We start from the raw sequence: 21,234 nt of genomic DNA on the forward strand, positions 1-21,234 counted from the left end.
GATTCGCGAACCCACTACGAACTGCCGAACTGATTCAAATGATTTGCGATCCCCAAATGGACTCAAATGACTCGTGAACCCGCTTTGAACTCCCGAACTGACTCAAACGATTCGCGAACCCGCTACGAACTCCCGAACTGATTCAAATGATTCGCGATCCCCAAACTGACTCTAATGATTCACACTCCATACTCCGAACTCCCAAAATGACTCAAATGATTTGCACACCCACTTTGAACTCCCGAACTGACTCAAATGATTCACAATCTGAGGTTCCCATCCAAATCAAATGACACCCCCAGTGCTACTATTGGCTTAGTTCTCTAATTTCATAACATTTACTGAATTTAAGATATGAAAAGTATGTTGTTAACAAATGAAATATCAATATTTCCATTCTGAACAGCTTTCCACGTTGAAACATCCATGAACATAACCAGGTGAGCAGATCACTCTCTCACTATTTGATTGCTCTAGTCTTTATCCACTCATCATCATCATCATCCACCAATCAGAACACACGAGAACTCTTTGACCACAGGTGCTGTGCTTCTAAAACTCTTGCAGCAGCTCAACACTGGTTTTCTCTGAGGTGGTCGGATCACATCAGATTGTTGTTAATCTTGCAGATCATGACTTATATCTACTCTTCCTCTCCCTGCAGTTTGGTCATATAAAGATTCCTCCTTTGAACTCCCACCTCTTCTGTGGGTTTTATTGTTCTGGGTCTGAATTTGGGCTCCTGGGGTCTCAAAAAAGAAACATTTTCTATCTCCAAGATGAACGTTATGACAACACACTCTTGAAAGGGTTCATTGGGGTTCTATATAGAACCATAGGTTCTATAATGACAAGAAAGAACCCTTTTGGCACAAAGGTTCTTTAGGCTACAATATATAGTGATATTCTCAATGTTAACAGGATACAGGTTTAACTCTTTCGAAATACTTCTGCTTAATGTTACACTGTCAGACATCTCTTGCTCTGGCTACTGTGTATAGACCTCAGGGCCGTGTACGGAATTCCTAAAAGAATTTGCAGGTTTCCTCTCAGACCTTCTGGTTACAGTTGATAAGGCGCTAATCATGGGAGATTTTAATATTCACGTTGATAATACAAATGATGCATCAGGACTTGCGTTTACTGACCTGATAAACTCTTTTGGAGTCAAGCAAAATGTCACTGGGCCCACTCATCGTTTTAATCATACGCTAGATTTAATTATATCGCATTGAATCGATCTTACTGATATAGATATCGTACCTCAAAGTGATGATATTACAGACCACTTCCTTGTATCGTGCATGCTGCGTATAACTGATATTAACTATATGTCTCAGCGTTACCATAAGGGCAGAACTATTGTTCCAGCCACCAAAGACAGATTTGTACCCAAAAATACACATGAATTAAACGAAATGACTGACAACATGGGCACTATTTTCTCTAATACATTAGAAGCTGTTGCCCCCCTCAAATTGAAAAAGGTTAGAGAAAAACGTACTGTGCCATGGTATAAGTAATACTCACTCTCTCAAGAAAGAAACTCGTAGTCTTGAACGCAAATGGAGAAAAACTAACTTGGAAGTTTTTAGAATTGCATGGAAAAACAGTATGTATGCTCATTTAAACTTATGTTTTACACACAATAATGCCAGCCATTTAACAAAAATGGTTCCAAACAAAGCAAGAACAAATCAACAATGTGTCTCACTCCCCCTAAACAGAGTGAATGATTCAAATGAATCATTTATAAAGGCAGCTGAACAAACAGTGATTCTGAAAGAATCCGATGAGTAAATGATTCCATGACTCGCACAAATACAGCACATTCCTGAATTAATCAGAGTGCTTCACAACATACAATGACTCAATCATATAGATTATAGACATCACTTGACGCAACCTACTGGTGCAACAAAATGTAACTGGAAAAAAAACGCTGTAAAATACTGCTTTAATATTCTCTAAAATACTATATCTAATTAACTACTCCTAGGTAATGCTGTATGACGTCCTCAGCAACAGAATGAACCCTGTGGTAGTGTCTCCTTCTGTTGTTATGTGTGTGTGTTTTACAGAAGCCCGACAGGATTGTTTACAGTAGAGTAAAGTCACTTGCCTCCTGTAATCCTTGCTTACTTTGCTGGCGGTTCACTACCTTTGGGGCTTTGCTGCCATTAGCACTGGCATTAATGGGAACTGGAGTTGTTCGTGCCTCGGGGCCCAGGTTGACCCCTTTCGAGGGAACACTTCCTGTGACACGCTCTGGTTATGTACCTTCACCTTCAGTCACAGCATGCTTCATCTCAGCTCCTGACCAGGTGCATCCAGCAGACAACAGCCTGGGCACTACGGCTGATTTTCACTAAGTACTTACAGTGTTTATGCTAAAATTTGATGAATTGTTGCAATTCTTTTTGAGGCAATTACATCAAATCAGCCTATATGCCACTAAAACAAACATTTTTCTGGACAAAAGTGCTTAATGCATTATGTTAAAGATGAATGACAGCCACTGTGTGTGCTCTTTTCCATTGCAGACATCTTTGTGTGCTAATGCACAAACACATAATTATTTGTCCAACTGTGCATGCAACACAAAACCTCTTTCCATGCATCATTTCTTAATTTGTGTCTTTGCATTTGTGTCAAACACAGTCATCACTGGATACTTCTTATTTGCATAAAGTTCAACTTTTCTACACTTTGTCAAGTTCCTGGCCAAAATGAAAGACTTTCACTTTGTTGCTGCAAGTTGCTTGTATAACATATAGGTTTCCCAGTATATTAATACCTAAGTATTTTATTGTAAAAAAAAAAAAAAAGACAATTTGCATCATTATGCATTATTAAAAATGTGCCACTGAAGAGGCGTTTTTTGTGTATTAAACTATTGGTAACATTTCTATGAATTTTGTTAACTTTAGTTAACATGAACCAAGAATAAATAATACTTCTACAGCATCTAATAATATTAGATAATAATGCATTTTTAATATCAAATCATAATACAGTATATGATCTAACATGAACAATGAACAAAAGTAAGGTTAATAAATGCTATAAAATATGCATCACTCATTGTCAGTTCGTGTTTGTTTAATGCATTAACTAATGCTAACAAATGATAACTTATTGTAAAGTGCTATCAAAATGTTTTAGTAAAATAAAATATGTAAATATAGCCATTTATAACTTTGAATTGTTATTCTGGTGCATATGAAGGGGTGAAATGACCAGCTGAAGTGTGCATTTTTTTATATTTATCAATATTTCTCTTGAATATTATACATATGCAATGTATAAAATATCAGATAAATATGAAAATAGAAATCATATATATATGCAAACACACACACAGGAATACTATCACAAGGTTGAATAAAACATGCAAATAAGAAATAAATACTATTGTTTTGAGCTATATTGCGGAGCACTATGTATTGTAGGAAGCAGGCAGTCAGAGGAGGGCCCCAGACACTGGGCCCTTATAGCCAAGCAGATCACTGCTATCCACAGGCACTTTGGACTACATTTAGCAGGATGAATTCATTAAGGAGCGCTTTCTCTCAAGTGCTCTCTCTCTGTAGAACCCTGCAGCCAAACACAGATCAATGGGGAAACACATCCACAGGAGCGTTTAACAGCAGACCTTGGAAGACGAGGAGTGTGTTTAAGGCATCACTGCATCTATATCCTCCAGATCTGAGAAGTGAAAGTGTTCTGCCGCTCGGGGTGGGAGGAGAAGAGAGACGCGAGTTTAAACTCACAACAGGGATTAAGAGCGGTTCGACTATCACATGCACGTTATCTCATACGAACGGTGCACAGGATTTGTGATCACTACAGAGCTGCAGATTCTCACATGCCACCCAACGGGTCACTCAGCAGATGGCAGCCAGAGAAACATGCTAATTGTGCAGTGTGCACTGCAGATGCTGCCGAAGGCAAGGTCTCTGACAACCGATTTCTCAATCTTCCAATATCAAACTACTGTATCAGAATGATTGTGTTATTGTTCGGCACAAGATATTGCAAAAGTATCAGTATGCACACACACAAACAGTGACATAAATGAGAAAAAGCACAAGCTATTTGCACCAAGTTAAGGTAGATGATCTTTTAGTAAACAGTGATGAATACAGTTTGTAAAAAGAATATTGTAAATAGCAACAGATAACATTTAGTTTACTCTGTTTTTTGATGGCAACATGCTGTGATACTATATTTGTACCAAGAGTAAAGTGTCTGACCAGTAGTGAGGGGTAAAAATAGCCTTTGCTATCAAGACTGGTTATTTGTACTTGGTGTTGAAAAATAAAATAAAATAAAATAATTTAATTATTAAATTAAATAAAATTAAATTAAAAGAATAAAACTGCACGTGGTGTTATTAAAGCATGAATAAAATTACTTAAAAATGTACTTGGTGTTATTAAATGACAAATTAAATAGATTAAAATTAACTAAATAGAAATATATAGAAATGCATGTAATATTTTCCTAGAAATAGAAATAGAAGTGAAGAAAAATATAATAAAAGTTGACAGTAGGGTTTCAGGAATTCTAATAAAAATGAGAATATGAATTATGCAATACTGTATACAATATACAATAAAATACAATCTATATTTATCTTATCAAATAATATTTTATATTACATACTACTTTTTAACTGTTAGTATGTATTATTTATTACAAACAATTGCATAGTATTAGAAAACATTCCTCTTTCTCTCCTTTTTTCATGAATTCAGACAATATTAAGAATCAAACATTACTGTTTAACATATACTTTTTGTATGTTGCCCTCAACTAATGTATCTGCTAAATAAAGTGTGTTTAAAAACGCAATGTCACCTTGTAGAAGTAGAACAGCACTTTCCGAAGATCATCCATCCAATTTACAAATGATTAGTCCGATTGGGTTTTGTTGCTAAAAGCAGAAGAGAGAAGAACCAGTTTAACAATCATTTACTGTCATCTTGTGGAGAGAGGAATGTAATGCAGTCCTACAGTGCCCTGTCTGTGCAGTTTTACATATTTTAGATAGTTTATTTCACTGTTCTGTTTATTTGTAAATCAGAGATGAGTAGTAATTGATTTCATGTAATCTGGATTACGTAATCCGATTACAGAAATCTAGTATTTGTAATTAAATTCTTTTTTCAATCTTAATCTGACTACAGTTACGTTTTTATGGATAACATTGTTACATATTATTTACACAATATATATATAAATTATTCATAATTCCCAAATTCCTATTTATTCCTTTTTTAATGTTTCGGAATGCCAGCATTTTTTGTTTTTTAAAGTAGTTCGTCTTCAATCATAAAAATAAAATAACATCCAAATTAAAAGTTTTAGAAAAAAAGTTCCATGCATGAACAATGTATACACAATGTTTTTGGGAACTAACAAACATTCTTTTAACATTACTTTTAACAAATAACCAATCAAACGTGTGGCTTACTTTCTGTAATATAAAAGTTGTTGGTTCTCTCACCATTGCAGAAGTTCCCTCAACTGTGTGGCTTTGCCCTATACCTTCTGTCCAGTTGGTCCTGAACTGACTCCATGGGGTTTGATTCTGGACACTGAGCTGGCCCTCCAGCATTTGAAGTAAAGGTTGTCCTGTCATAGCCCGGAGGTTTGTTTTGTGTCCTTTTCTTGCTGTAGGATGAACCCCTGACCCACTGTAGGTGAGTACCAGAGCGTTCAGCATTGTGTTGGAAGGATGTGCTTGTGTTTTTGCTTCAGGGTACCACTCACCTCGAGCGAATCACAGACTCTGGATCCAGCAAAGACCCCCGGAGCATCATGCATCCTCCTCCATGTTTGACTATTGGTGTCACACAATAAAAAACATCCTTTCACCTACACAACACCAAAAAAAAAAAAAAGAAAAAAAAAACTGTGCAATGGACCTTTCTTGCAATCATGAATAGATGGTTCTTCATGGGCTATTTTGTTATTCAGAAATTGCATGACTAAAACCTTTGACCTATTGATAAAAACTCAAAAGTTTGCACAACAAAAGCATGATTATTTGGTTGAGCAAAAATAATCATGGTTTGCAAGACTTTGCATCTTACAGATGATTATATCATATTTGACAGCCTATGGTTGAAAACATAGGGAATATATATTTTTAGGGACTAATTCTAGCTGTTAACTAACTGCTTAGCATGCATATTAATAGCATATTTGCTGGGTATTAGTGCTTAATAAAGCACATATTTAAGCCTTATTCTGCATGACCATATTTTCGACCCCTTAATCTGACCCCATACCTAAAACTACATTTTAATAAGCAGCCAATTAAGAGTTTATGGAGGCAAAACTAATAGGCCTAAGGAAAATATGACCTAAGATCATTTTCGATGGAACAAGGTTTTTTAAGTTTATTTGCTGTCAGTGTCATGAAACATACAGGAAATACAAATACAAAAATCTGTTTCATATTCATTATGAAAAACAACAACAACAGTTCAGTGCTGCACTGAAAATAAGTTTACTGTAAATGAACAGGTTCACGGTTACGGAGGAGAAAACATTGATCAGATATGATCTGATTGACATTCTGGAAATATGACACGTAGTATAATTAAAATGCTGTTTGATTAAACATAAAAACATAACATGTCCAAGCCAGATTTCACCTTAAAAATAAAAATCATCATAAGAAATTTCTATTTTAAGATAATTACCATAACAAAACTTTACCATTTAATCATTACTGCAATGCAGAAAATAATATAAATGAGAAGTCTTGGGGAAAATGTGCTTAATCATATTTGTGTGTGTGTGTGTGGTATGACCCAGTTCTTGAGGTTTTGTGAGAAAAGCATGAATTGAGAAGATACGCATACTGTACACATACTCCAGCATTCACACAGCTGTAAGAAAAAATATGTAGATGAATATGGCAGCAATAACAGAACTAAATATTAAAATAATAACAACAGTAATAAAACTAACAGTCAGAAAAAAGGAAATCTTATCATATATTGGATCAGAAATCAAGTTGCCAGTGTTCAAACTACAGTGCAGTCATGACCTTTGCCATCAGAAAGTCTTTAAAATGCTTTTCTTTATTGTATTTTTGTTTTAATACACAGCTGTAAAACTATTTATAATCTTAATTTCATTTTAAATGTCATTCTACAAGAAACATACACGTAAAATATCAGAGAGAATGCAGAAAGCACACCAATAGTTTGTTTCTTCAACAGAAATCGCAGCCCATGACGTTGATTTGGACAGTTTTATCCAGTCTATAGCTTAGTTATTGGACAAATATACTGGCTATTCAAAACGGATCATTGGTTATTCGTTTTTACATGAGCTCTGCCGGATCTGTGTCATCAGGTCTGTTTTCATAAAAAACTGGAAAAGATGTCACTTTTGATCGTTTTACTATTAAAAATGTTCCAAATCAGGTGCATGACATGCTTTACCTGAATTCTGCCACATGTCTATAAAACTCTATTTCAAATGTACAACAGTTGTTTGATCTGTCATCCGTGTTGACGTGATTTCTCTCACCCATGCATGCAGTTCTTGAATGTAAACCGTGTTGGCCATCATTGGCTGTCATCGGGAGGAGGTGATACAGCAGAGGATCATCTCAAGTGTTCGTGTTATGTGCGTTGGTGACGGATCTTCATCTACGGCATGCAAAGAAACAGATTCTCTTCAGCAAACACGTCGTTTATAAAATACCTGAATTTTTCTGACGCATGATAAATAGAATAAAAACAGCAACAGTTTGAGCTTATTAAGTGTTCAGATTATGGCTATCCCATACCATTTCAAGCCGAGTGCACATGGGACCGTTTTTTCTCATCAGACTGTGCAATAAAGGTCAACTTTAGGTCAGACTGTACATCTCATACATCTCAGCTTAAACTTGAGTCATGACTAACAGCTTTAACTGGATATTTTATTTTTTATTTATTTATAACAGTAGCTCTAATATTGCCCAAATGGATGCTGGCAAATATTTTATTTTTTATAAAAATGTATGCATGTTTTATTAATTAATAATTAAATCTGGTTCCAGTTGAGTGCTGTTACTGATATATGTTTGACCATAAACTAAAATGAAATTATGAGTTTTATTAATATTTTTTTTTGTAATACATTTTATTTAATAAGGTAAATTAAATAATGTTTGTAAAATAATATATAATAATAATGATAATGATGATAATAAAAATTATTATTATTATGAAACTGTCATGAATCTATTGGGGGTACAAAAACAAAAATGTTGTACTTATTCATGCATAAAGAAAAAGGAAAAAATTAATAAGGTATTTTTCCATCAACAATGAATGTAAAATAAAATGAAAACATGAGTGCGGATCATGATCTCCTATACTAAAATAAAAAATAATAAGTAGAATATTTTTATTAAATGAGAATTAATTAATCTTTAATTAAAATGTAAAAAAATAAATAATAATAATGAAAATTATTATTATTTATAATTATATTACTATTTAATATAAATATAATTGTATATTCAGTGTTCCTGTAGCTCAACTGGTAGAGCACTGCGTTAGCAAGCAAGCAAGTGCAAGGTTGGGGGTTCGATTCCCCGGGAACACATGATATGTAAAAATTGATAGCCTGAATGCACTGTAAGTCGCTTTGGATAAAAGCGTCTGCTAAATGCATAAATTTAATTTAATTTTAATTTAATATTCCCGAGATTAAACTGTGAAATGACAGTAAATCGTTGCATATGCACCCGGCTTGACTTTGTTCACAGCGTACAGAGAGCCAGGTCTGCCGTTAAACATCAGTTTTGTTTGATAGCTTAATAAGGTGGTCTCATCCACACTGAGAGTCTCTGTATCAGTACATTATACATTCCCATCTACACTGCTGCACCACAGACGATCATCCCTCGCTGAAGTCCAGTCTCTTTAGTGATGCTCGTCCATCTCAAAGTCTTAGAGTTCAGACCCTAATGCTCATCAGGGAGTGGACAGTGAAACGGTTTCCTGTCCAAGGCACAAGCTGATGTCCAGAAGGTCCCGCAGCGGTTCAGAGGGCGATGCGGGCACAGTGATGTTTCAGCTTGCAGGGCAGAATGCCTCTGTTCAGCTGGTAAAACTCAACTAGCTGCAGCAGGTCAGTGAAACGCGTGTGTCCGTCGTCCAGACTGTAGAAGAGCTCGCCGTCCTCTTCAACCTGACAGTCCCACACACACACACACACATACACACGCATGGAAACAAGGTTGTTTGGTGACACTTTAGTTTAAGGTCCAATTCTCACTTTTAACTAACTGCTTATTACATGCATATTACTAGTATATACACACATTCTGTATGACCGTATTCTACATCCCTTAATCCTGTCCAATACCTGAACTAAACAACTACTTTACTAACTATTAATAAGCAGCAAATTAGGAGGCAAACGTCTGGATTAGACCTTAAAGTAAAGTGTGATTGGTTGTTTCAAATATCTTCCTCTCAAATCTGTGGAACTGATACTTTAAGGGTAGTAAAAAAATGTAAAATTATTAGCTAATTTTGATAGTTAAACAAATTATATTAAATATTAAATATTTTATTAATATTTATAAAATATTATTAAACACACAAATTATAACACTCCTTAAAACTGTGACATCCATGCATTTATATGCATTTTTTACACACATACTATAATATTTTTTTTTATTATTTAAGGATAATACAAACTTAAATATAATCACTAACTTGCCACTTTAAACCAACACTATCCTAGTTAGCTCCTACTGAGTGACAAACTTTTTTTTTATCAGTTTACTCAAAAAAATGGCAAAGTTGTTACTTGCAACACATTTTTTTCTGAATAAATTATACATTTATTATAATATATATTATTATAATATAGTTTTAATTAATATTAATACTTTTTTAGTTTAATACATTTTTTCTAATTTGTTCAATTAAATAAAAAATGTATTATTTTTATTTAGAAATAATAGTAATAAATTGTAATTAATTTATTGAAAAATCATATTTTGTACCGTACTCGTGGAAAGTGCTACGGTTCATTTGTGTTGGGTCAGACTTACAGGAACAATCTGAAAGTGTTTGATTTTCTGCGTGTGGCACAGTGACAGGACAAATGTCCTCGGGTTACTTTGACTGTCCCTCACCAGAAACACCCTGAGAAAAGAGAAAGAAATGACTCAGATTTAGATCCAGAAAACCAGAAGCTTCAGTTTATTACATCTTCACAATCAAGTGCTTCGAAAATGACATCATTGTGTAACTAATCAATAAGAATAACAACATCTTAAATGAATATACCCATCGATGAGGCCCTGCTGACTGATTAGTTTCTGAGCCTCGTCCCGGGACAGTTTGCAGTGAAACCACGGCTGAGCCACATGGATAGCTAGAGGAGAGAATGACATCCTTATGTCAGACAGACGGAGGGAGGGAGGAAGGGATCATCAAGTTTTTACTCTGTTTGGTTGACGTGTGTTTGTGCGCTGACCTATGCTGGACAAAGAGCTCTGAGAGGCGGACGGACTCCCATGAGAGCTCAGCCTGTGGCAGCTTTTCCTCTAGAGAAGATGAGAACACATACAAGTATATATAAAGTATTACATTTCTTTATATCATATTTCAATATTTTCTTTAACGGTCTGATCAAATAATGCATCCAAAAACAGAGATAGAACAAAAGTAATAACTGCACTTAACTGTTCACACTGGATAAGTGAAAAATTTGTGGAAACAACACTAACACTATTTATTTATTTAAATTAAGTTTATTGCACAGAGGCTATTAAAGGGGACATAACATGGATATTTTATGATATATATTTTTATATTATGAATGTATTATGTTTTCCTTGAGGTTCACTGATAATGTTAAAGAGTAATTTTTCACTAGGGCTGTAGCTATCGAATATTTCAGTAATCGAATATTCTATCAAAAATTCCATCGATTAACCGAGTAATAGGATAAAATGTGTTTTTGCTTATATAATAAATATTAATTATGCAAGAGAAAATAAGACTCCTGGGTCTCTTAAATTTTTGTATATTTTTTAAATGCATAGAATGCAATTCATACATCAAAAATAAACATTTAATTAGTACCCATTGTTTCTCTGTCTGTACTTCTACTGTGAACAATGACAATAAAGTTGACAGATGAAATTAAGTGCATTTAATTGCCATTCAGTTGGGGTTTTAAATAAAGAATTTTCTGAGATGCACATTAAACATTAAACACCTAAAACATTAATTTAATTTATCTTTTAATTATTGAAAATTAAGCAAACTTAACTTTTTGGTACTAAACCGCAATAACGAAACTAAACAGAACTTTTATTTTGACGGGTTGGCGTACCTTTACAGTTCTGTGTATGTGATGTGACGCTAGTTTTACTCAAATCAAACAGTCAAATGCTCATGAAGTGACTAAGAGAGCAGTTCTGGAGATGTTGTTCATGTGTTCACGTCCTTATTTAGTAAGAAAGCAGATGCTGAAATTACCGTGAGCATCACTCACGCTTCAGTGTGTGTAATAAAGGAAGATGCGCTTTTGCTGCATTCATTAACAGAGACACGCAGAACATGCAGGATTCATATTTAAATAGACTGTTCCGGCTTAATATTTACAGATATTAGTCCATATAATGATTTGATGTAAGTTCAATGACCTATTTTTGATTAATCCATAAAAAATTTGACAAATTCCGTGCCGTTCCGCGTTAAACTGTAAATTCCATTTTTTTATGACTGGATTCTGCATCGCAAATAAAGCTCTATCTTGCAATGGACACATGCCACGACGTTCTCTTTACGTTTGCCTGCGCCCTCAAATCAAAACACTGCTGACTCCTTGTGTCTCCTTCCGCTTTGTGGGTGACGCAAACGCATTGTAACATTAAAAAAATAATAATAGCGAAAGAACCTGACGTGAGATTTAAAATAAATTAAAAGAGGCAGAGGAATTTTCCTCGATCATTTTTTGTAATCGAGTTACTCGAGGAATCGTTTCACACTTTTCACACACACACACACACACACACACACACACAAATATATATATATATATATATATATATATATATATATATATATATATATATATATATATATATATATATATTAATGTAGAAAAAAAACTTAGTCATTCTGACCCTCTTTTTACAATGCTCCATTTTTAAGGGGGATTTCTGATAAAGGCGCATAACACACAGTTTCGCTAGTCTCATGTTAATCTTGAGAACCTATAGAGTAGAATTACATCCTTCATATCTCTGAAGAGTCTTCATCACAGTCTGACACAATCTAGTATGCAGTGTGTGTTACCCTCCACGACAGGCCCTCCTCCACAGCCACTGACAGCACCTCTGACGGGTTCTCGATCACCCGACTCTTGTGTCCTGAGAAGTCCATGGCCACCAGCGAGTTCTCCGAGATGCTCCTCTGAAAACACATGCAAAGACGCGATAGTAAATCTCACGAAAAACATGACCATTTCGCCCCCCAAAAATGTACATTTCTGAATTCAGTTTCATATTTGATACATTAGCTTACATATTCATTTTATGGCTCATAAATCTCATACTCGAGGAGGAAAAAATATGCAATTTGGTGCATTTTTGCTATAATAATTTATATGGTCAAAAAGTAAGATGCTGGGTAGTTAGATATTGAAAATTTAAAGGCAGAGTAGGTGATTTGGTTCAAAAACATTTTTGTTATGCTAGTTAAAAGTCAGATCCCTTAAAGCAATCACTTATTTAATGCTCTATATGTATTAATATTGTTTTTGGAAGGTGTAGGACTATAACTTGTTCTTCCAATCATATTCTGCGGTCCGAGGGCTATGATAGGCTGTCCTCTCTGCCTGTAAAACGTATGTATTTGCATACCTCCATGCACCCTGTTCGCTCAGACGTGATCTGTCATCAGCTCGTTCTATTACATTACTGCAGGCCGAGCGAGAATGGAAGGTGTTATTATTGTAATATTATGTGCTTTGTACGGTAATGTTTCACCAGTGAATGAGACATGAGCTAATCTTACAGCGTTGCATTCAACCCTCATCCAAATTCATCGTGTCGCTGGTTGGCTTCTGGTCTGCCTGACTGCTTTTGTGTGTTTTGGAGGAGGCGTGGCTTTGGAGAGTAATGTGCAGGGAGTGTGAGATCTTATGCTTTCAAAGCTATTGCCTCTCCTATTCCTTTAATAATATCAATATTTAAATTTAGCTTAAGTTTTAGTTTTAGTTAACTATAATAACCCTGACTGCACAATGCATAAATTATAAATAAATTCAATTGCTTCTTTAAAGCAGCTCTACAGAAGATATTAGTGTTATTAGATCATCTATGAATTCTATGGATCTACGAATAGCCATTTGAACTCATCTATGAATTCAGTCTCACTGGTCTTAGTCTGAGATGGATTGTTCTTTTTCTACATGAACACTGGTTACTTTGTTCAGGCGCCTCTGAAGAATTGTGAGTTGAGAAGGGCTTACAGCTGTGCTGGTTTTCAAGAGCAGACTCACTTATCAAACAAAAGAAGGACTTCCTTCCACAGCGATGCCTATAGCGAGGGAAGCAGTGTTTATGACTTCTGAAAGGTCCTTAATCTCAGCCATGTGCTCGTATCCATACAAACGCACTAATACATGAGCACTGAGAGTTTATGACAATGGATGACACAATAGCTTCACCTCATTCTGCATCAACTGCTTCTTTGTGTTTGAGGAACAAAGTGAAATAAAGCAAATCCAGACACACAAATGGGACCTATAATACACCCGGAGCAATGTGACGCAAGGCAAAGCATACGTGTGTTTGTTAGTTTCAGTCCGGGAACGTTCGCATTGTCCTGTCCAGTGCCACATCGTTTAATTAGCAAATGCATTTGCGCTCATTTGTGCGCCCATGGGCGTGCTGGTCAAAAAAATAGGTGTGTTCAGGCGTAATACTGGCGCGTTACTATTTTAAGGAGCTGAAAATAGACTGCGCCGTAGACCAACTCAAAACCTGGTCTAAAGTCTGCCGCAATGTTTTTTCTTTGTATTTAAAGAATGTGTTAGTATAGGCGGGTCCACAATGCATATATATATATATAAAATTTTATGAGGAAATATATGGAGGCCATAAGAGACCGTGCATTATAATTTTTTCCTGTCTTGTTCTCTCATAATCAAAACATTATTTTCTAGCAATACTGAAATAAGAAGAAGTTTTCTTGCAATCATGATTTCATTTTCTCATAGCAGTTCACCATTTTTCTACTCATCTGCAAACCATTTAATCATGACTTGTCAAAGATCATTCTATAAGCATGCAGACGTTTTGGTCTCGTTGGCGATGAAACGGACCGCACGGACGCTATAGTGTCTGAGATGATCGTGTTGCTGCCTTCATCTGAAGTGTCAGACTGCTTCAGAAGTCTGACTATCACTTACATCAAACTAAAACCCAATTCACTCATTCATGATGCAGCAAGATATTGAGTTAAGAAATGACTTCTGTTTCCACAAGACCAAGGAAACAAGAGAAAACTAATTTTAAGAAACATTTGTTAAATCTAGATTACATCTTGAACTTTTAACCTTGAACCTTTGAGTCTTTTTAAAACGATAAAGTGCTTTCGAATGAAAACAAGAAACCTGCCAAGGATATGCCGAGCAGAAATGACAGTATTTCAGTGCAGGTTTCCACTGTACGACTGTACCGTGTTTATGGTTATTGTGGAGCTTCTCGTGGTTTAAACATTCTGCTGTGCTAAACATACATGACAGATTACGGACTAGAGTCTGCTCACCATTGGAGAACTCTTCTGCTTCTGATAGGGCTGGGTGAAGTTCTGGTAAAGCTGCATACCATACTGTGAACAAACAAACACACACACACACATCACAGCTCTGTTCCACAGCCTTCATAGACAGCTGCCTTCTGAGGGAACATCTTAACTGAGATATAACCTCAAAAGGCTCTGATTTAGAATGATACAAATGACTCTGTAGTTAAACTAAACTCCCAGGTAAAAAGGCTATTTATTTAAAATAAATAACTACATTGAAGCTATTTAATGTAGCCAATATATCTTTTTTTTTTCAAACTAAAAAAATAAAATAAATATAAATATATATACATTATTACCAAAAAAATTCTAAATCAATTCTTTTATTTTGAACATTCTATTCATCAGAGAAACCTGAAAAATAAAATCATTTTCCACAAAAATATGAAACTGTTTCCAACAATGATAAAAATCAGGTTCTTGAGCAGCAAATCAGCATATTAGAGTGATTTCTGAAGGATCATGTGACACTGAAGACTGGAGTAATGATGCTGAAAATACAGCTTTGATCACAGGAATAAATTACATTTGAAAATATATTCTAATAGAAAATATTTAAAAATCTCAACGACCCTAAACTTTAGAATGGTGGTATACATTTATTCTAAATACAGCTTCTAAACTGGATAACACATGAGATATAACGCATTACACCAACACAAATAACTATATTACTTTGCCACTCATCTCGGCGGAAATCGTCTAATCTAAGTGAAAACGAATGACTTCTGGCTGCTTTGTTTTTGCAGTTTATTACGTCAGGAGTATATTTAAACAGAGCCTCAGTTTAAGTTTGGAGCTGTCGCTGAGAGATGTGATGGGGACAAACCTTACAGTGAGCCCGTCCTCACCTTGAAGAGGCGCATGGCTGTAACCCAACATGTCCTGGTCTGCTCATCATCTGCACAGAGCAGCTTCAGGTCACGTGCAGAACTGGACTTGCTTGCCTGGATGCAAGGACACATCTACACTTTAGAGCTCAGTTTTCCTTTCAGATAAGATCTTTCATTAATTGACATGAATGAATGGTCCAAAAAAATTTTTTAGTTTCATTTCAATGTATCCTTTTTTTTTCTTTTTGATTCATCCATTTTTTTATTAATTAATTTATACAATTTATTTTTATTTCTTGTTTCTTTTATGCATTTTTATGATCACTATTTTCATGTTAAGTGCGTTGAATTGTGTGCACTTAATAAACTTTAAGTGCACATATAAATAAACTTTGTCTTGTTTAATATTTTTCATGATGCTAAAGTGTATAATTAAAAGCTTCATAAAAGCTTTTAGAAAGTTACAATCGTGTTTTTACTTGGCAAGATACAGTCATGCTCCTGAAACAGCGACACATCTTTTAACTAATACAATACAATACATAGATTTTACAATGCATTTTTCTAATATTCCCTGTCACACGACAGAGCAGAGATCAATGTTTTAACACTTGAGAAACATTACAAAGGTCACGAAAGATAAGGAGCCAGACAGATTGTTTGATGGCAGTTTTATAGAACCCACAATAAACAATAAATCTGAGACATAATGAGGCTTTATTATATCACAAAACCACTTTTAACACTGACCTCGACTGCTGCAATTGTTTATAATCCAGTCTTACAGTGAGATCATTTATAAAGCATGATTTGAAGACAGAAAGTGTCTGGAAGTCTCTGCACTGAATTACCTTCACACAGAAGCCGTAGTCTGTCGGGGCGCCGTAAACTTTTTTGGCAGATAATAACGTGTAGACGTCACTGTCACCGAACTCTGCAATGAACTGCAAGTGTCTGGGTTCCTTTAGAAAATAGAAAATAATAATAATTCAACATTAAAATAGGAATTCCACTTACAAAACCAACTTAACTGCTATTTATTCCTAAATTAACCATTAAATTGACATGCAAACTATCTACAAAACAAATAAATAAAAGAAAAAAAGTTCTCCGTTATCCAGTTGAGTTTGTGATCAGTTTATCAATATAAGTTATCTACAAATATTTACATAATTGTTATATATTACAAAACAGAAATTAAAGGAGTGAGAAAAGTATCTGATGTTCACCAAGAAAAAAAAAATTGAGTAAATTATAATATTGTAAAATATTATCACAATTTATAGCAACTGTTTTCTATTTGATATATTTTAAAATGTAATCAATTATGATCCTTCAGAAATCATTCTAATATGCTGATTTGTTGCTCAAGAAACATTTCTTATTTTAATTAATGCTGAATACAGTCGTGCTTCTTCATATTTTTGTGGAAACCGTGATAAAGGATTATTTGACGAATAGAAAGAACAGCATTTATTTGAAGCAGAAAACTTTTGTAACATTGTAAATGTTTTCAATGTCACTTTTGATCAATGTGTCCTTGTTAAAAAGTGTGTAAAAAATCAGTCATTGAAAAATATTGAACTATTCTATTTATGATTTTTTTGTTTTTGAAAGTAAATCGACAATTATGCTCAAGTAAAATACAGCAATATAGTGAAATATTATTGAAATATAAAATAATCCTTTTTTATTTGAATATATTATACAATGTAATTTATTTCTGTGATCAAAGCTGTATTTTCAGCATTATTCCTCCAGTCTGCAGTGTCACATGATCTTCAGAAATCATTTCTAATATGCTGATCTGCTGCTCAAGAAACATTACTTGTTATATAGTTAATATCAATGTTATAAATAGTTTGTATGCAGCTTTGTATTGTTAATTAATTACAAATATTAACTAACAATTAATATACAATATAAACTCCTTCTTAAAAGTCTTCAATCATTACAGTCAAAGGTGTGAGTGTGTATGTGAGTGCATTTGCATCGTTCCAGCGGTAAACTGCTGTACCAAGAAATAAATCCAAACATGTGAGACATGAACGACATCTAACGGCCCGTCAGGATACGAGGACACGTGTGGAATTTGTAATGTAATATAGAGAAGAGAATGTGTGACCCATCACAGACTAGAGACACAAGACTTGACCGGTGCACATGAGGAGGGATTGTTAAAACCTGTTAACCTGCACCAGAACGCCCTCGACCTCAATTAAAGAAATACTGACAGCCAGACAGTGTTTCCTGCAGCAGTTTGCTGAAATTCAGTTTACTTTGTCTCAGCGGCTGCACTACTGCTGCTCATTTACACTCTCACATGCTTTCAAATTGGTTATCAAAAGTACACGAGTATCTAAAGTGGATTTGAAGAACATTTTCTCACATCTTTAAACCTCGTAGGATTTGTTGTTTTACATGAAGTCAATGCCGCAAGCTCAAAATGAGAGTAAGGCTGTTGTCTTCAGTTACACTGAGACTGTAATATGCACATCCATAGTGAGAGATAGCATGGAAGCCTGTTACAATGGCAGGAGCTTTATCTCAGCAACACTGCAAGTGAGGCGAGCCAAACGAAAAAGACTAAAATAAAAAAACACAAAGCCAGGCCTTGTCTCACCTTTATAAGCCTCACCTGTCTCATTTCCAAACTGACAGAGACTAATAAAAACTGGCAGAACTCTTTCCACCTTTGACACTAAAATATAACAGCCAAAAAATACTGAATCTGGTCTGAATGCTTGGCTGAATTAATTCACTTATGTGTTTCTTCAAAACTCGCACTTATGTTTTCATTCATTTTAAAGACTATATATATATATATATATATATATATATATATATATATATATATATATATATATATATACACACACACACACAGACGTAAAAAATTATTTTTGTTATATCAAGGTCACATTTAACACATTGGAAAATGTTCCACAATACCTTTATTTAGCTACTTTTCAAACGTTTTAATGCAAAATGTTAAACTACAATATTAAAATGCGTAAGAAAAAACAATATTGCACTTTCTAATAAAAATTAAAAACTAAACCATGTGAAACATTATACAGATGTAGATTTGACTGTGTATAATAAATGGCATCATTTCCATCATGACCAACATTTTGGTTCCTATTTTTATTTATTTATTTATTTACGTTACGAGAGTATCAGTGAAGACCTTGAGAGAATATGAAATATTAATTTTGAAAATTTTTATTAAATATAATTTCCAATCAAGCTGCTATTTTGCCAAATTAGTTGTGTGCATTATTATTATTATAAATAATATTATTAATAATTATTTAATTTTTATTTTACAATAAAATAAATTATACATTACAATAGAAATATTTTCTTGCAGCATTTTCTATTGATTTTTTAATTTAACATTGCTATTATTCTTATTTTGATGTGGTGCTGTATCCACACCAGTGACAAAGCAAAGGTAACACCAATTTAATTCCAAAAATGTGCAAAATGTAATTTATATTCCAGTGTTTGTGGACGAATAAAGTAATGAGCATATGAAGTGTATATAGTGTTTTATGAGGGGTTTTTTTAAGTACCAATAGAAACAGCCCAATATCATGAAGTGGATAGCGAGCTCCTGAACAAAAGCACTATTGTAGTAAAAAGAACAAAAAAGGGAAAGTAAAAGAGCGAGGGCAGAGCAGGTTGGCACAGTAGTGTACGAGTACACAGCTCACCTGTTGTGTGACTTTGAAGGGGGTTCAGCTCTTGGCATACCAGGAGTGTTACACAAAATCTGGCTCGACCAGTTTGACTAAGTAAGCCTCATAAAGCTGCACTGTTATATCTGACTATATCTCATCTAGTAACGAGGCTGCATCAGATAAGAGTCCGAACCACAGCACCTGAATGGACCTGTACATTTCTGCACAATCTCACAACTCGAGATGCATTTCAGACAAGCAGCTCACATTTGAGGGATTCTTAGTAAGAGCAAGTGGTATTAAATTAAACAATTAAAGCAGATCCCTGCAGACTCTGTGAAACTGAGATCAGAGGTGGAGAGATTTAGTGAGGAACCTCCCCAGAACATGACGATCTAGACCCACCTTTGATGTGCCCTTGTTGGAGAAGTACAGTCCTGATCTTCGTAACACAAAGTAGAACTTCTTCCAGGATTTCCTGCCGTGCTCTTTGGCGTGAAGGAACCCGTGAATCTCAGGACAAGAGCTGGAACTGAGAAAGGTCTGAAGAAGGAACATCAGACACAACACGCTAAAACACACTCCATCTCAGTCTTTAACCAATTAAAGATGAACAATGTCACAAACATATTTTACTTTATTTTTTAAAGTAAAAAAGTACAGTAAACAGACAATTATTATTATTATCATCATTAAAATTCCTTGATATTAAACAAACTTTAACTGATAATGCATAAATATATATGTATGCATGTGCACTGAACGTTTCGGCAAAACAGCAGTCATTTGAAAATCAAATGGCTTTTCTTCTCTACCATTAACACTCACTGTTCAGTGCAAAATGCATTCAGGGAAACCTCAAGTATTGATGTCTTGATGCATCCTTGATAAAAGGGGAGTAGTAAGAACACATTTGGGGATTTGAACTGTACTTGGCTAGAAGTGAACTTTAAATTGCAACAGTACTTGGGCAATGACTGATGACAAGTCCACAAGTACAGACAAAAGAGCATATTGAGAAAGCGCTAATGACTCTGTGTGCCTTTAATAATAATCATAGCATAAGAAGGTTGTCACCTGTATAAGTTGTGAGTGGTTCATGATTCCATTGCTTTCACTGGAGACTGACACCATTTGCTCTGGGAAAAAGTCCTGCAATGACCCACAGAACAATTGTTTTCAACATTGATAATCAGAAATGTTTCTTGAGATGTAAATCAGCATAAGTTTTTTATTATTATGAAAGTCTGTAGCTCACTGGCTCTGAATACACATACGGATAAATCATGGTCACAGAAGGGGATGCTCTCGATCAAATTATTTAGGCTATGCATCAACATTCACAAACCACTGTCCACTGTTATTTTTAACAGTAAAGAATGCAACAAGCTCGTAATCATGACTTTATTAGGTTAAGTTGGAAATAGGAAGTTTCTGATAGCACATGAAGACAGCAGAGAAGCTGTCTCGCTCAACGCAGTGGAGTGCATTGTTTTGTTCACTTTATGGTTTATTATTTTGAGTTGTATGGGACACAGTAACACACGGCCCTCTCACAATATATTGCTCTACAGATCTATCACTTTTGCTGCTCATAAATATTCACACAATCATGCAGCACGTATCAGAAGATCTGTGCTCCAGTGCGGTTAGTGCTCACACTCACTGATCTATATATAACTGAACCACGCTCTTGCCCACCTCTTCCAACCGAACCAGGAACTGCTGAACAGGGTCAAATGAACCGGGCTTTGAGGGTCAAACGTGCTCCGGCATGGTTAAGATTGCCTAGTGTGAGCACACCCTAATTATCCTCCCGCATCCCGCACACACGAGTCTCTACCCCACTAA

General features: G+C 34.9%; 1 protein-coding gene across 5 annotated transcripts in view; it reads right to left on the reverse strand.

Annotated features, from left to right (window-relative positions):
- Positions 1-8,539: 8,539 nt before the first annotated feature.
- The window catches only part of LOC128020287 (growth factor receptor-bound protein 14-like), a 66,536-nt gene continuing 53,841 nt past the window's right edge, over positions 8,540-21,234 (reverse strand). For all 5 annotated transcript variants that reach the window (XM_052607129.1, XM_052607128.1, XM_052607130.1 and 2 more), the window contains 10 exons: positions 20,461-20,535; positions 19,789-19,926; positions 16,549-16,659; positions 15,716-15,811; positions 14,826-14,888; positions 12,348-12,464; positions 10,516-10,585; positions 10,326-10,413; positions 10,088-10,181; positions 8,540-9,210 (listed from right to left, as the gene is read on the reverse strand). In XM_052607129.1, the coding sequence (XP_052463089.1) occupies positions 9,064-9,210; positions 10,088-10,181; positions 10,326-10,413; positions 10,516-10,585; positions 12,348-12,464; positions 14,826-14,888; positions 15,716-15,811; positions 16,549-16,659; positions 19,789-19,926; positions 20,461-20,535 (999 nt within the window). In that variant the 3' untranslated portion in view covers positions 8,540-9,063. The remainder of the gene's footprint in view (positions 9,211-10,087; positions 10,182-10,325; positions 10,414-10,515; positions 10,586-12,347; positions 12,465-14,825; positions 14,889-15,715; positions 15,812-16,548; positions 16,660-19,788; positions 19,927-20,460; positions 20,536-21,234) is intronic.

The sequence above is a fragment of the Carassius gibelio genome, chromosome A9 (genome assembly GCF_023724105.1).
Source record: "Carassius gibelio isolate Cgi1373 ecotype wild population from Czech Republic chromosome A9, carGib1.2-hapl.c, whole genome shotgun sequence".
Taxonomy (NCBI): Eukaryota; Metazoa; Chordata; class Actinopteri; order Cypriniformes; family Cyprinidae; genus Carassius; species Carassius gibelio.